Genomic DNA, 13,019 nt, shown 5'->3' on the forward strand with positions numbered 1-13,019 from the left:
TACATGTACACCATATGCTGGTGGTGGGACTACAGCATTGGCTGGTGGTGGGACTACATCATCAGCCTGTGGTGAGACTACAGCATTTACTGGTGATGGCACTACAGCATCGGCTGGTGGTGGGACTACAGCATCGGCTGGTGGTGGGACTACAGCTGGTGGTGGTGGGGACTACAGGGACTACAGCATCAGCTGGTGGTGGGACTACAGCATTGGCTGGTGATGGGACTACAGCATCGGCTGTTCTACTGGTGATGGGAACTACAACATCTACTGGTGATGGAACTACAACATCTACTGGTGATGGGATTACACCATCTACTGGTGATGGAACTACAACATCTACTGGTGATGGGATTACACCATCTACTGGTGATGGGACTGCAACATCTACTGGTGATGGGATTACACCATCTGCAGGTGCAGGTGACACTACTACTACTAGTCCTGTTGCTGCTGACACTATTACATCTACTGGTGGTAGTAGAAGTGGAGTCCGCAGGGGAAGAAAGGTGTATATTTGTAAGGAATGTGGGAAGGTATTTGATGGAAAGTCTGGTCTTCAGAGACACGTGATGAGCCACACAGGAGAAAAACCGTACAGATGCGGGACTTGTGGGAACGGCTTTGTGCAGCGCTCGGACCTCACCAAACATCTGCACATTCATACAGGGGAGAAACCTTTCGATTGTGATGTGTGTGGTAAGCAGTTCAGTCTGAAGAAGAACCTCGTCATTCATACCCGCGTCCATACTGGAGAAAAACCCTTCAAGTAAGTAGCTAAATGTCCATATCCACATCTATACTGGAAAACAACATTACAGTTAAGTACATGTATCTTGGTATTCACAACTGAAACAACTTGCATAAAAAGTAAAAATATTCATATTTGTAAAATTATATTGTCACCAGAGGGAATACAGATAATGCAAGACAGCTATGCTATACCTGACAGGTGTATCCATAACTGCCAGGTTTAATAATGCAAGACAGCTATGCTATACCTGACAGGTGTATCCATAACTGCCAGGTTTAATAATGCAGTAAGTAGCAATCAATATCATATAGTTCAGTTTATAAAAGGAAACTTTTTGATGTATATTATGTCTGTTTCTTGTGTCTGTTTATATAATATATAGTAAGAAAGAAAGACATTTTTAATTTAATGATGCACTCAAACATTTTATTTACAGTTATATGGCATCAGAGGTGGTTAAGGACCACACAGATATTGAGAAAGGAAACCCGCTGTTGCCACTTAATGGGCTACTCTTTTTGATTAGCAGAAAGGGTTCTTTTATATGCACCCTCCCACAAACAGGGTAGTACATACCACAGCCTTTGATATACCAAGCTATATAGATATAGTAACAGGTTGCAGACTTTGCCAGGAGCCCAATCAAGGCGGGCTGAAGATTACTCTCCTGCAGTGGTGCTACATGTACAGTTGTAGGTCAGAAATCACATGAAGAGTCAAATAAAATGTATTAAATGTTTTACTGTGCATGTAATATGATCAGTTTGTCACTTTCCTAAAACTTTTCAGGAGTGATCACTCACCTTTTCTGGTGAAGACTGGGTCAGTCATCACAGTGCTAATTAATGCAGTTTTAAAGTTTGTATTTAAGGGATTTTAATTAATTATGAGTAATATAATAAAAACCATGATTTGGTGTAATTTTCATTAATTTAGTACTTTAATGTGATGGACTGTATACTATGTAATACTTCTATGAACTCGTTCCAGCCAGTGTACCACGACTGGTATATCAAAGGCCATGGTATGTGCTATCCTGACTGGGATGGTGGATATAAAAGATCCCATGCAATTGAAAAGTTTAGCAGGTTTCCTTTCTGAGACTATATGTCAAAAGTACCAATCCAATATCATCCAATAGCCGATGATTAATAACTAAAATGTACTCCAGTGGCGTTGTTAAACAAAACAAACTTTAACTACTATGAAATTTGTTTAAAATCATAATTTTCACTGTGACAGGTGTGCTGTGTGTGGTAGAGGATTTGGACAGTCGTCCACCCTTCAGAAGCACACCCGTACACACACGGGAGAGCGTCCATACGAGTGTGAGTACTGCAAGAAGCGCTTCCCGCAGAGCGACAGCCTGCACAAGCACATGAGCCTGCACACAGGGGACAAGAGGTTCTCGTGCGAGTACTGCCCGAAGAGGTTCTCCCGCTCCGAGCACCTGCTGCGTCACGTGCGCGGTCACACCGGCGACCGCAGGTACAAGTGTCAGCTCTGTGAGAAGGACTTCATCCAGCACTGCCACCTGCAGAACCACATGAAGACACACACGGGAGAAAAACCATTCGGTTGTGAGGAGTGTGGGCACAGGTAAACTAAATGTGTGAGGTTAAAGTCTGTATCACATAAAAACACACACAGGAGAAAAACTGTTCCGTTCTGATGAGTGTGGGCACAGGTAAACTGAATGTGTGAGGTCAAAGTTTATATCACATGAAAAAACACACGGGAGAAAAAACATTCAGTTGTGAGGAGTGTGGGCACAGATAACTGAAGAAAGGAAGGAAATGTTTTATTTAACAAGGCACTCAACACATTTTATTTACGGTTATATGGCGTCGGAACAGATAACCGATGGGGAAAATGTGTGAGGTTAAAGTCCGTGTTTTGCTGTTAAACTTACGAAACATAGTTTCTGTAGTTCATACCTGAATTTGCAAGGTTAAAATTTATATCACATGAAAAGACATACAGGACAAAAACTGTTCAGTTGTGAGGAGTGTGGACACAGGTAACTGATGGAAAAAATGTGTGAGGTTAAAGTCTGTGTTTTACTGTTAAACTTACTAAACATAGTTTCTGTAGTTCATACCTGAATGTGCAAGGTTAAAGGTTATATCAAGTTTATACGCAGGTTAATTATCATTCTGATGGAAAATGTGTGAGGTTAAATGAAGTCCGTTTTGCTGTTAAACTTATTAAACATAATTTCTGTAGTATATACCTGAATGTGCAAGGTTATAATGTATATTACATGAAAACACACACAGGAGAAAAACGGTTCCATTGTGACGAGTTTGGGCACTAGGTAAACTGAATGTGGGAGGTTAAAGTCTACATCACATGAAAACACACACGAATAAAACTGTTCCATTGTGATGAGTTTGGGCACAGGTAAACTGAATGTGGGAGGTTAAAATCTACATCACATGAAAACACACACGAATAAAACTGTTCCATTGTGATGAGTTTGGGCACAGGTAAACTGAATGTGGGAGGTTAAAGTCCATAATTTACTGTTAACCTTACTATCCATAGTTTCTCTACTTCATACCTTTTTTCTGTTTTGAATATGAAAGCATTTCAAATTGATCCTTTTTCCATTAGTAGCAAGGGATCTATTATATGCACCATCTCACAGACAGGATAGCACATACATGTACCACAGCCTATGATCTACCAGTTGTGGTGCACTGGCTGGAACGAGATATATTCTTAACCATTGTGCCTATCCAGGAAGGCATGCTTGGGATCTTCATACCCCTACCTCCAAACTTTAAAGATGCATAATATTCTCCTTCATTCATATAGCCTGGGGGGCGGGATGTAGCTCAGTGGTAAAGCATTTGCTTGATGCGCAGTTGGTCTAGGATCGATCCCCATTGGTGGACCCAATGGGCTATTACTCAGTCCAGCCAGTGCTCCACAACTGGTGTAACGAAGGCCGTGGTATGTACTATCCTGCCTGTGGGATGGTGCATATAAAAGATCCCTTGCTGCTAATCGGAAAGAGTAGCCCATGAAGTGGCAACAGCAGGTTTCCTCTCTCAATATCTGTGTGGTCCTTAACCATATGTCTGACGCCTTATAACCGTAAATAAAATGTGTGCAGTGCATCGTTAAATAAAACATTTCCATTTTATATAGCCTATACTTTGTTGTAGGAGGAGGCAAATGTGAATCACTATACAGTTTTCACAGATTGCTACACAATTCTAAACATTTAATAGTTGCTGCTAATCTATTTTCAATCAGTTGCTGCTAATTTTCAAAAATTTAAAAACAATATATTTACCTGTAAGGGATGTACCATAATATTTTTGTTAGCTAGGTGTTTCTGAGGTAGTCTGTAACATATATAATGCAAATATGTTGGTGCACTTTGGAATACTGATGTTCTTTAAAGAATTTTTGTTTTACCTGTTTCTTAGAAAACCTCAGCTTTCACCCCTGAGAAGTGTTTCATTTAATTCTTGACAAATTAGTTTTGTACTTCTTTTTACTCACCCCGTCAGTGGGTCCATTGTGTTATTTCTCATTCCAGCCAGTGCACCACAACTGGTATATTAAAGGCCATGATGCATACAAAAGATCTCTTGCTATTAATGGGAAAATGTGGCTGGTTTCCACTCTAAAACGTCAAAATTATCAGCAAAACAGAAAAAGCTGTGAACTACAGAAACTATGGTTAGTAATTAAGTTATCCAGTAACTGATGATTAATAAATTACTGTGTTTTAGAGGTGTCGTTATAAAAACAAACTTTAACTTTTCTTTTCGCTCTCTTCACAGGTTCATTCAGCTGTCTCACCTTCAGCGCCATGTGCGAACTCACACAGGTGAAAAACCGTACACCTGCGGAGAGTGTGGCCGAGACTTCGCCACGGACTCCGATCTACGCAAACACCTGAGACGCCACACCGGGGAGAAACCCTACACGTGCGGGCCGTGTGGCCGCTGTTTCGCCTGGAATTCTGGGTACAAGAAACACATGGCCAGTGAGACTCACAGAGAGAAAGTACTGTCACTGGATGCTGAGCAGGAAGGTGTTTCTATGGAAGCTGAACAGCAAGGTGTTTCCATGGAAATTGAACAGTTATAGTCCTTCCTAGCCATAATACCCTCTTCCATGTGCTCCTGTGAAGAAGCAGAAGAGACGACCGAATATGTCATCCAACACTGCAAAAATCTACAGCAGGTGAGGGACACTACCCGGACAACTACAGCAAAATTCGAGAAGAAGCTGTAGGTACCAAGAGAGATCTACAGAGGACAGTATCTTTGATAGTCACAGCTGGCATCAACATGTAGTCGTCAAGAAGAAAGAGGTCCTTCGCAGCCTCCATGAACAATGTTTTCGTAAATAATATCAGTTTGATTTGACATCAGAAGAAAAGTAAAATTATTTTGAAAATAACAAAAAGGAACTATTTTTGTGTACAATTTAGAAAACAATTGGTTGAGAAATAAGTAACTTGTTGTAAATACACCATAGTCAGACAATGATGTTCGCTGTGGGAAGGTTTATAGCTGTTTCGTTTGGAAATGAGAAGCAAAACATTTTCATGCAAATAGAGAATTAAGATACATGTAGATCCGTGGAAACTGTGAAACGTGATTTTTAATCAAAACAGAGAAACAAGATGTTTTGAAAGTAAACGGAAGTACACTATTTCCATAGCAACTAGGCAGCAATATACATGTATGTCCCTAGAGTCTAAACATCAAGATGGCACTGTTGTTGATAATAAAACAAATGGGTGAAGAACATGGTGTCAGCAGCCAGGGTGCAATAATGTCTGTGTATCAAAACCTACATTTGAGGGACGAATGAATCCAGATATTTTGAAAATAAATTAGATCAGCAGTAGTTATCTCCCTTATATCGTAGTATGGTCGTCAATCGAGATTTATAAAAGTGTCGTTTCAGATAAGTCATTGAGTAATCATTTTAATGAATCATATGTGGAATTCTGAAGTTCTTTTTATATTTTTTATATAAATATAAGACTACTTTTTACAAATTTCATGTCTGAATAAAGGTTCAGTTTGATAGACATTTTGTATTTAAATTTATATTTTCTCAAATTGGCTGAAGCAAAATACATTTCGATTTGAACTCTGCTTGCTGTAGACCACTGCAGTGGGATTTTGTTTTCTTGCCTCTGTTCTACTGTGGTCAGAACTATTTTAGAAAATGTTTTGTGGGATGGAGAGACATAAAAGTAAATCATGATTAATATTGAAAATTTATTGCTATTAATTACTTAGGGGGAGATGGGTTCATGCTGCCCTGTTAAGCTTTTATATCATAGACGTTGCTGAAAGTACTGAGGGACATTTATGTTTTATATTCATTTATACCGATGTGGTAAAAGTGAATCTGTTAGCCCAGAGTCTATGTCAGTCTAATTCTCACTACATGCAGGCTAATGAGTCACAGACTCGGGGGTGGGGTGGGGGTTACATTTGAATGTGTCCTTGATAGGAGACCCTTCCAGTAATTACTATTATCTGATCTGTGATTATGATATGTATCATTTTTGGCACATTTCAATGGCAATCACTTGTGAATCCTCATAATATTTAACTACAATTTTAGATTGGGCCTCAAACATGATTTTTTTTTTTTTCATCTTAAGAACAATATAATGTTTTAAACGACATTTTCTGGCTTCTGTTTTTTCTTCAAAATTACAGCCCTTAGATCATATTAATCACAAACAAGTACTCATCATCCTGATTGTGTACTGGAGTACTTAGTCTTTCAGCACAGATTTTTGTCTAGTTTTCACCACTGCCATGTCTTTTGGTCTGCATTTAATGCAGGACTTTTTCTGGTTTCTTGTTAAGGTATATAAATTATATAATTTGTTAAAATATTAATATGCATTTATGATGATGACATCTAATTGATGAACCATCCTTACATACCAGGGATCTAATTGACTGAACTCGAGCAGGTTTGAGATCTTGTAATACAGTGCAAAAAGTCTTGCAAGATTGATGTGATGTTGCTTGAGCGAGCTTTATGAATTAGGCCCCTAGTGCCATGCTTTTAAAACATCCTAGCGGCGAGAGGTAGCTCAGGTTTAGAGTGCTCACAAGATTGATGTGATGTTGCTTGAGCGAGCTTTATGAATTAGGCCCCTAGTCGCATGCTTTTAAAACATCCTAGTGGCGAGATGTAGCTCAGGTTTAGAGTGCTTACCTGATGTGCAGTGATCAACTGACCTCAGTGAATTTGTGTTTTATTTTCATCCCAAACATTGATCAACAGCTGGTACATCAAATTCTGTGATATGTACTGTCCTGTCTGTGAGAGAACGTCCGTGTACAGATCACTTGCTGTTTTGTCAGTGGGATCGAGTAGCATATATGGCAGTACTGAGTACATTTTCTTTCTTTCTTCGCAATGTGTCAATTAGCCATATATTAAAAAACCATCAAATAGCTTTGGTTTAAAATGTGATTAGGTGTCATTTCACAACTACTCCTTTCCATTTGTTTTGGAAGCGTTAAATTTATTATAACCATAATATCAAAAGTTAAAGTTTGTTTTGTTTAACAACAACACCAGAGCACATTGGTTTATTAATCATCGGCTATTGGATGTCAAACATTTGGTAATTTTCATATATAGTGTTAGAGAGGAAACGCGTTACATTTTTCCATTAGTAGCAAGGGATCTTTTATATGCACCATCCCATAGACAAGATAGCACATGCCACAACCTTTGATATACTAGTGGTGCACTGGTTGGAATGGGAAAATAGCCTAATAGGCCCATACAGACTGTGCACCAGGCGAACACTTTACCAGTGAGCTACATCCTGCTCCAAGCACGATATCAGTTCTGCTATTCCAGAATATAGTATAGTAACAGCTACTGTAGTTCATACACATCCATAACACCATTTGGTACAGGCATGTAAACGTAAAGCATTAGGCCCTGTTCAGGACCACCTACATGTATTTTGTATTGTGATGTGGCATATGATTTCACATACATACGCTCAGTGTTCAAAGACTCTGTCCTGATAATGTGGTGTGGCTAGACTGCGTCTTCAGGACAAAAGTTTATTTTATTAAAGTGACAGACTTTAGTTTTTAAACACTGGCATATTTTTCACTAGTAGAACCGTTTATGATCACTAAAATCAAACATTACTTTCATGTTATCGTTTAGATTATCCAATTCTGTACAACCAAAGTGGTTCCTGATGTTTCTAAAACCGCAAAATGCATTTTGTATATTTAAAAAGTCCCACATGTGCGTCTGAAAAGTAACTGTTATGGAATCGCATTCTGAAGGCTATTTTAAAGGATATTTCCCTGTTTCAATGTCACAGTCTCTTGTTTCACTCTGTTGTAACTGTATCCAAGGGTGTTACAGGTTTGTAGCGTAACTAAACTTAATGTTAATTTTTACGGGTTGAAACTAGGGTTTGCGACTTTAATGTACAATTGTAAATGTGACAAAGAATATTACATGTATTATTATTATATTTTAATTTAAACTATGCTAATAAATCGATTATATATTATTTGATTACTCAACATGTCTGACGGGTTAGTATATGTAATATTATGTAATATTAATATGTCAGTTGAAGACTGTCAATGCATTTCAAGCTGTTTGTTCCTTATATATACCTTAGCAATTTCTTGTTTTGCAATGTACATCTAAGCAATTTATGATGTATGATTAGGCACATGTGCAGAAGGTATGGGAGTGTTGTGGGGGTTGAAATTGTTTAAAATGTATTTTTCAGGGGAACATGACCCAAAGCCCCTAAACATGTGTTCACCACAATCTAGACACCTACCCCTTCCCCCCGAACATTGATTTTGTATTATGATTGTGGTTAGAAGTTCCATTGGTATATGAAGGGGGACAATATGTTTTTATACACCCTTCTATGATGCGTTGTCCGTCCGTACGTCCATCTTTACGTCCGTCTGTTATCTTTTTCTTGTCCAGACCATATCTTGCATACAGATGCAAACAGGACCATCAAACCTCACATGTAGGAACAGCTTGGAATGGTGGTGTGTCACATACTATTACTAGGTCACTGTGACCTACTTTTAATGGTCAACTGCACATAACAGTAAATCCTTGTCCGGATCATATCTTGCATACAGATGCATACAGGACCATCAAACCTCACATTTAAAAAAACTTGGGATGGTGGTGTGTCGCATACAGTTACTAGGTCACTATGATGCAAATATATTAAATAATTTGTCTATATTTTGAACATCATACGAAAATCTTGTTTAGCCTTTGAAGAAAAGGCTAAACAAAATGTCTCTTTCTAATTAAGAACAATAACTTCATTAATCAGACAGCACCTTCTCTAGTGGATACAGTATCATCAGTAGTTGGTCCAAAACATACTGTCCATCTATCCCATTGTAAAAATTTCACATCATTAGAATTGAATCATACCCGTAACATATTCATTAATATCTATGGTTTTCTATCAAACTCCCGATGAGCATATACATAACCGGCCCTCTTGCATGTGGTTTGCAGTCACTTATAATTAAATAAGGCTATGGATTTATTTTCTGGTCACTGCTCACTAGTTACAGAGCAGTAATGCCTTATGAAACTGACAATCAAATATTTGTTTCGATATTGAGACGTTTTTTTTAACAGAATTTGTTCTGATAGTAATTGGGCTATTAATCGCTCCAGCCAGTGCACCACGACTGGTATATCAAAGGCGGTGGTATGTGATATCTTGTCTATGGGATGGTGAATATAAAAGATCCCTTGCTGCTAATCAAAAAGAGTAGCCCATGAAGTGGCGACAGCAGGTTTCCTCCCTCAATATCTGTGTGGTCCTTAACCATATGTCCGACGCCATATAACCGTAAATAAAATGTGTTGAGTGCGTTGTTAAATAAAAACATTTCCTTCATGCATCAGTGATTGGTAATATGCAACCTTGTAGAGATGACAGAACGTGTCATTTGAAACTGAGAAGTTGATATCAAAGGCGGTATATAGCGATTCGAAATGCTCTTTCCTTATCGTCCTGTACGGATGTCTGTCTGTGCGTTAGTCATATGTTTAAAGTTTTCTAGATTTTCTTTTACCCATTTTGACATCATTATGGCCCCTGAACTTGGGAAATACGAAAATGTGTTTTCCAGATTGATTTTTTTCCCGCAATGCCTCAAGATACTAAGCTGAAATTTTGTGAATAGTTTTATTATGTAATGTTACAGATCAAGTTTTACTTTCATGGCGATTTACCCATTTTTGACAGAGTTAATGGTCTTTGAATTTAGGTGATAGACCCTGTTGTTTGTGTTTGTTTTGGGGTTTTTGGGGGGAGAGGGTTGCCCTTGTAGCGGGCGTGTATTGCTTTAGCAGTATTCTCGGCATGCGTTTTAAGCATATTGGGTCGAATTTACAAAGTCCGTTTTGCCGAACACTTGTGTCATATATATTTACAATGCCTGAACATCTGTGTTTAAGAAAAGTTTGATTCGTAAATCCGGCCCATTATGAATGGCAACGTCAGCTTGGCCTGAAAAACTCGTGAAAGACAGAAACATAATTTGACACCTTCCCACCCACCCAACCCTATGCGAGAAAACCGCTTTGTAGATATAAAATGTTTTTCACGAAAATCTCGCTGAGAAACAAATACATCGTTCATTGTACTAAAAAAAACCCCAAACTTATCATTGTCTGCATCGGAGAACGTTGTTAGTGCTTTTATATTTTATTTATGATGCTGGATTGCCTTTCATTTCTCTGCCAATATGAAAATATATCTATATTACCATCTATCTACATTTCCTCCGAATTGGGTGTTAGTCGAGCGAGTGACAATACATCTTGTTAGGTCGATGCAAGTCAATATTGCTTTCAGATTTCCCAAGCGTATTAAACAAACGATAGCTATCCGTGGTTCCCCTTATAAGGAAGGGTCAGAGTTCAAGCAACAAATTATTGACAAAACTAAACCGGGTAGCCCTTCTGATTTAAATTTCTAGTATTAATTATATTTTGTTTCTTTTGTTTAACGACACCACTAGAGCACATTGATTAATTTATCATCGGCTGTTAGATGTCAATCATTTGGTAATTCTGACTTGTAGTCATTAGATGAAAATATTAATTATATAGTTTATTAATTGCTTGATTATCCAAAAAAGTTATTTAACGTATAAAACTGTTCATTAAGGTACTGTATTGGCGTAGGAAGCGGGGGTGGGGGCATGTGACGAAAATGTACGGCGTTGTTTTGTTTTTTTACCTTTTCTTCCTACTCTATATACATGAAGGTAAACATATGGCTTGTCCTCCCCCCTCTATGGAGACTGTGACCCCCCACTAGAGGTTGTGCCCCCGTCAGATATTCAAACTGAGAAAGTCGGATGATGAGGTAACATCTACACACCTATATATATGAAAAAGGAAATGTCCTGTTGACGGGGTTTATGCCATGTTCCAATAATATGAATGAATGAGTGAATGTTTAACGATACCCCCAGCACAAGAGTGCATATGATATCGGGCTGTTCAATAGATTAGCTGTATGTCCTGTTACAACACAATTAATTCCCTTTCGCCGATATACATGCATTTGATTTTCATATAAGACTGATATAACCAGTGAATCAAGCGACTTAGGGGCTATCAACACAAAATTTAATCTGCCTACATGAAATATTATTTGCAAAATAATAATCATCGTAGTGACATTTATTTTATTTCTGTATCCTATAGTGGTTTCAACTTTTAATGGACACCCACTACTGTGACTACCACAATTATACAATCAAAGGAAAGGTGGTTTATTTCAGATAATGTTTAATTTCTTGTGTGGTCGGGTTGATGAACTTCCAAGTGTCCCCATTTTTTAACGCTATGAATTTACTCCTTATTTGGGTGCCTTTTTCGGGAGTTGGTCTTTGTGCCGTTTTGCCCTTTATTTCCTGGATTATCCCTTGTTCACATGCAAATCTGTTTTGAAAAAAATAGTACCATCAATTGTACAAATAAATGCTGCTTTCTAGTCTCGGCCAGTGTACCACGACTGGTATATCAAAGTGCACGGAAATGTTCGGAGAAAGCGCCATTAAGATCGAGACCACTGACGGATCAAAGAGATTCATTGACCTTGACTCGGTACTCCACGCACATGTGCGTGTTCAGAGGGATGAACGAAAACGAATCATCTCTACGTCGGCGAGTGGAGATCCCACTTGGTGTCTTTGATGATGTTGACAGTCGTCAGCAGCTTAGACGAGTGATCCAGAGACAGCTTCCAAGTGAAATATCGACAAATTGTTCTAAAATGTTCGCAAAGAGCTCTCTTCTTTGATGTATTCATCATATCCCCATTTCTGACTTGTGTCAGTTCAGGCGTGAGAGCAGGGGGTGGTGGTCTAGACGGTCGAGCGAAGTTTATAAGGGGTCAGGTCATGCTCCCACGAGAAATATATTGGGGGGGGGTGGGGAGATTTGCTTGAGCGGCGACAGGGGGTACGACACACGACCATTCCCTGCACACGCACCTGCTAATCTCGTGACCATTCTACATTCATGTCAACTCGATACAGGTCTACCTGTCACTGTCAGCTCGACACAATAAGGACCTGCATTAAAACCTAAGAAGCTGAGGATCAACTTCTGAGTGATTTATAAGCCTGTCCCAGGTGAATTATTGACAGACCATGCAAAGTATATAACAACAAGTTTCTTCTCTCGGGGCGAGACATAGCGCAGTGGTAAAGCGCTCGATCAAAGGCCGTGGTATGTACTACCCTGTCTGTGGGATGGTGCATATAAAAGATCCCTTGCTACTAATCGAAAAGAGTAGCCCATGAAGTGGCGACAGCGGGTTTCCTCTCTCAATATCTGTGTGGTCCTTAACCATATGTCTTACGTCATATAACCGTAAATAAAATGTGTTGCGTGCGTTGTTAAATAAAACATTTCTTTGTTTCTTCTCTCTCTCTCTCTCTCTCTCTCTCTCTCTCTCTCTCTCTCTCTCTCTCTCTCTCTCTCTCTCTCTCTCTATCTATCTATCTATCTAATACCAGCTTTTTATGTGAACTAAAATCGACACTTGAGACATTGCAAGTTTTTATTGAATAATTGAAGGACACTTGGGCGATTAAAAGATTACTAGCTGTCAAAATAGACGAATGAATCGATATGTGTTATTTATTGTTTTCTAACTCGGGAGTCATGTAGTTTGAAATTAGGCTAATTCCATTTT

General features: G+C 38.7%; 1 protein-coding gene across 1 annotated transcript; it reads left to right on the top strand.

Moving 5' to 3' along the window:
* The first annotated feature begins 250 nt into the window (after window positions 1–250).
* On the top strand, window positions 251–5,824 carry LOC121381902 (zinc finger protein 239-like). The gene is made up of 3 exons (XM_041511304.1): window positions 251–772; window positions 2,000–2,356; window positions 4,558–5,824. Exons 1-3 carry the CDS (start codon window positions 255–257, stop codon window positions 4,865–4,867), a joined length of 1,185 nt encoding a protein of 394 aa, XP_041367238.1. The 5' UTR covers window positions 251–254; the 3' UTR covers window positions 4,868–5,824.
* Window positions 5,825–13,019: the final 7,195 nt, after the last annotated feature.

The sequence above is a fragment of the Gigantopelta aegis genome, chromosome 9 (assembly GCF_016097555.1).
Source record: "Gigantopelta aegis isolate Gae_Host chromosome 9, Gae_host_genome, whole genome shotgun sequence".
Lineage (NCBI taxonomy): Eukaryota > Metazoa > Mollusca > Gastropoda > Neomphalida > Peltospiridae > Gigantopelta > Gigantopelta aegis.

Bases quoted from the DNA above. Each gene is read 5' to 3' on its own strand.
- LOC121381902 (XM_041511304.1), top strand. From the start codon at position 255: ATGGGAACTACAACATCTACTGGTGATGGAACTACAACATCTACTGGT. The intron at 773-1,999 runs GTAAGTAGCTAA...TCACTGTGACAG, and splicing joins ACTGGAGAAAAACCCTTCAA to GTGTGCTGTGTGTGGTAGAG. The intron at 2,357-4,557 runs GTAAACTAAATG...CTCTCTTCACAG, and splicing joins TGTGAGGAGTGTGGGCACAG to GTTCATTCAGCTGTCTCACC.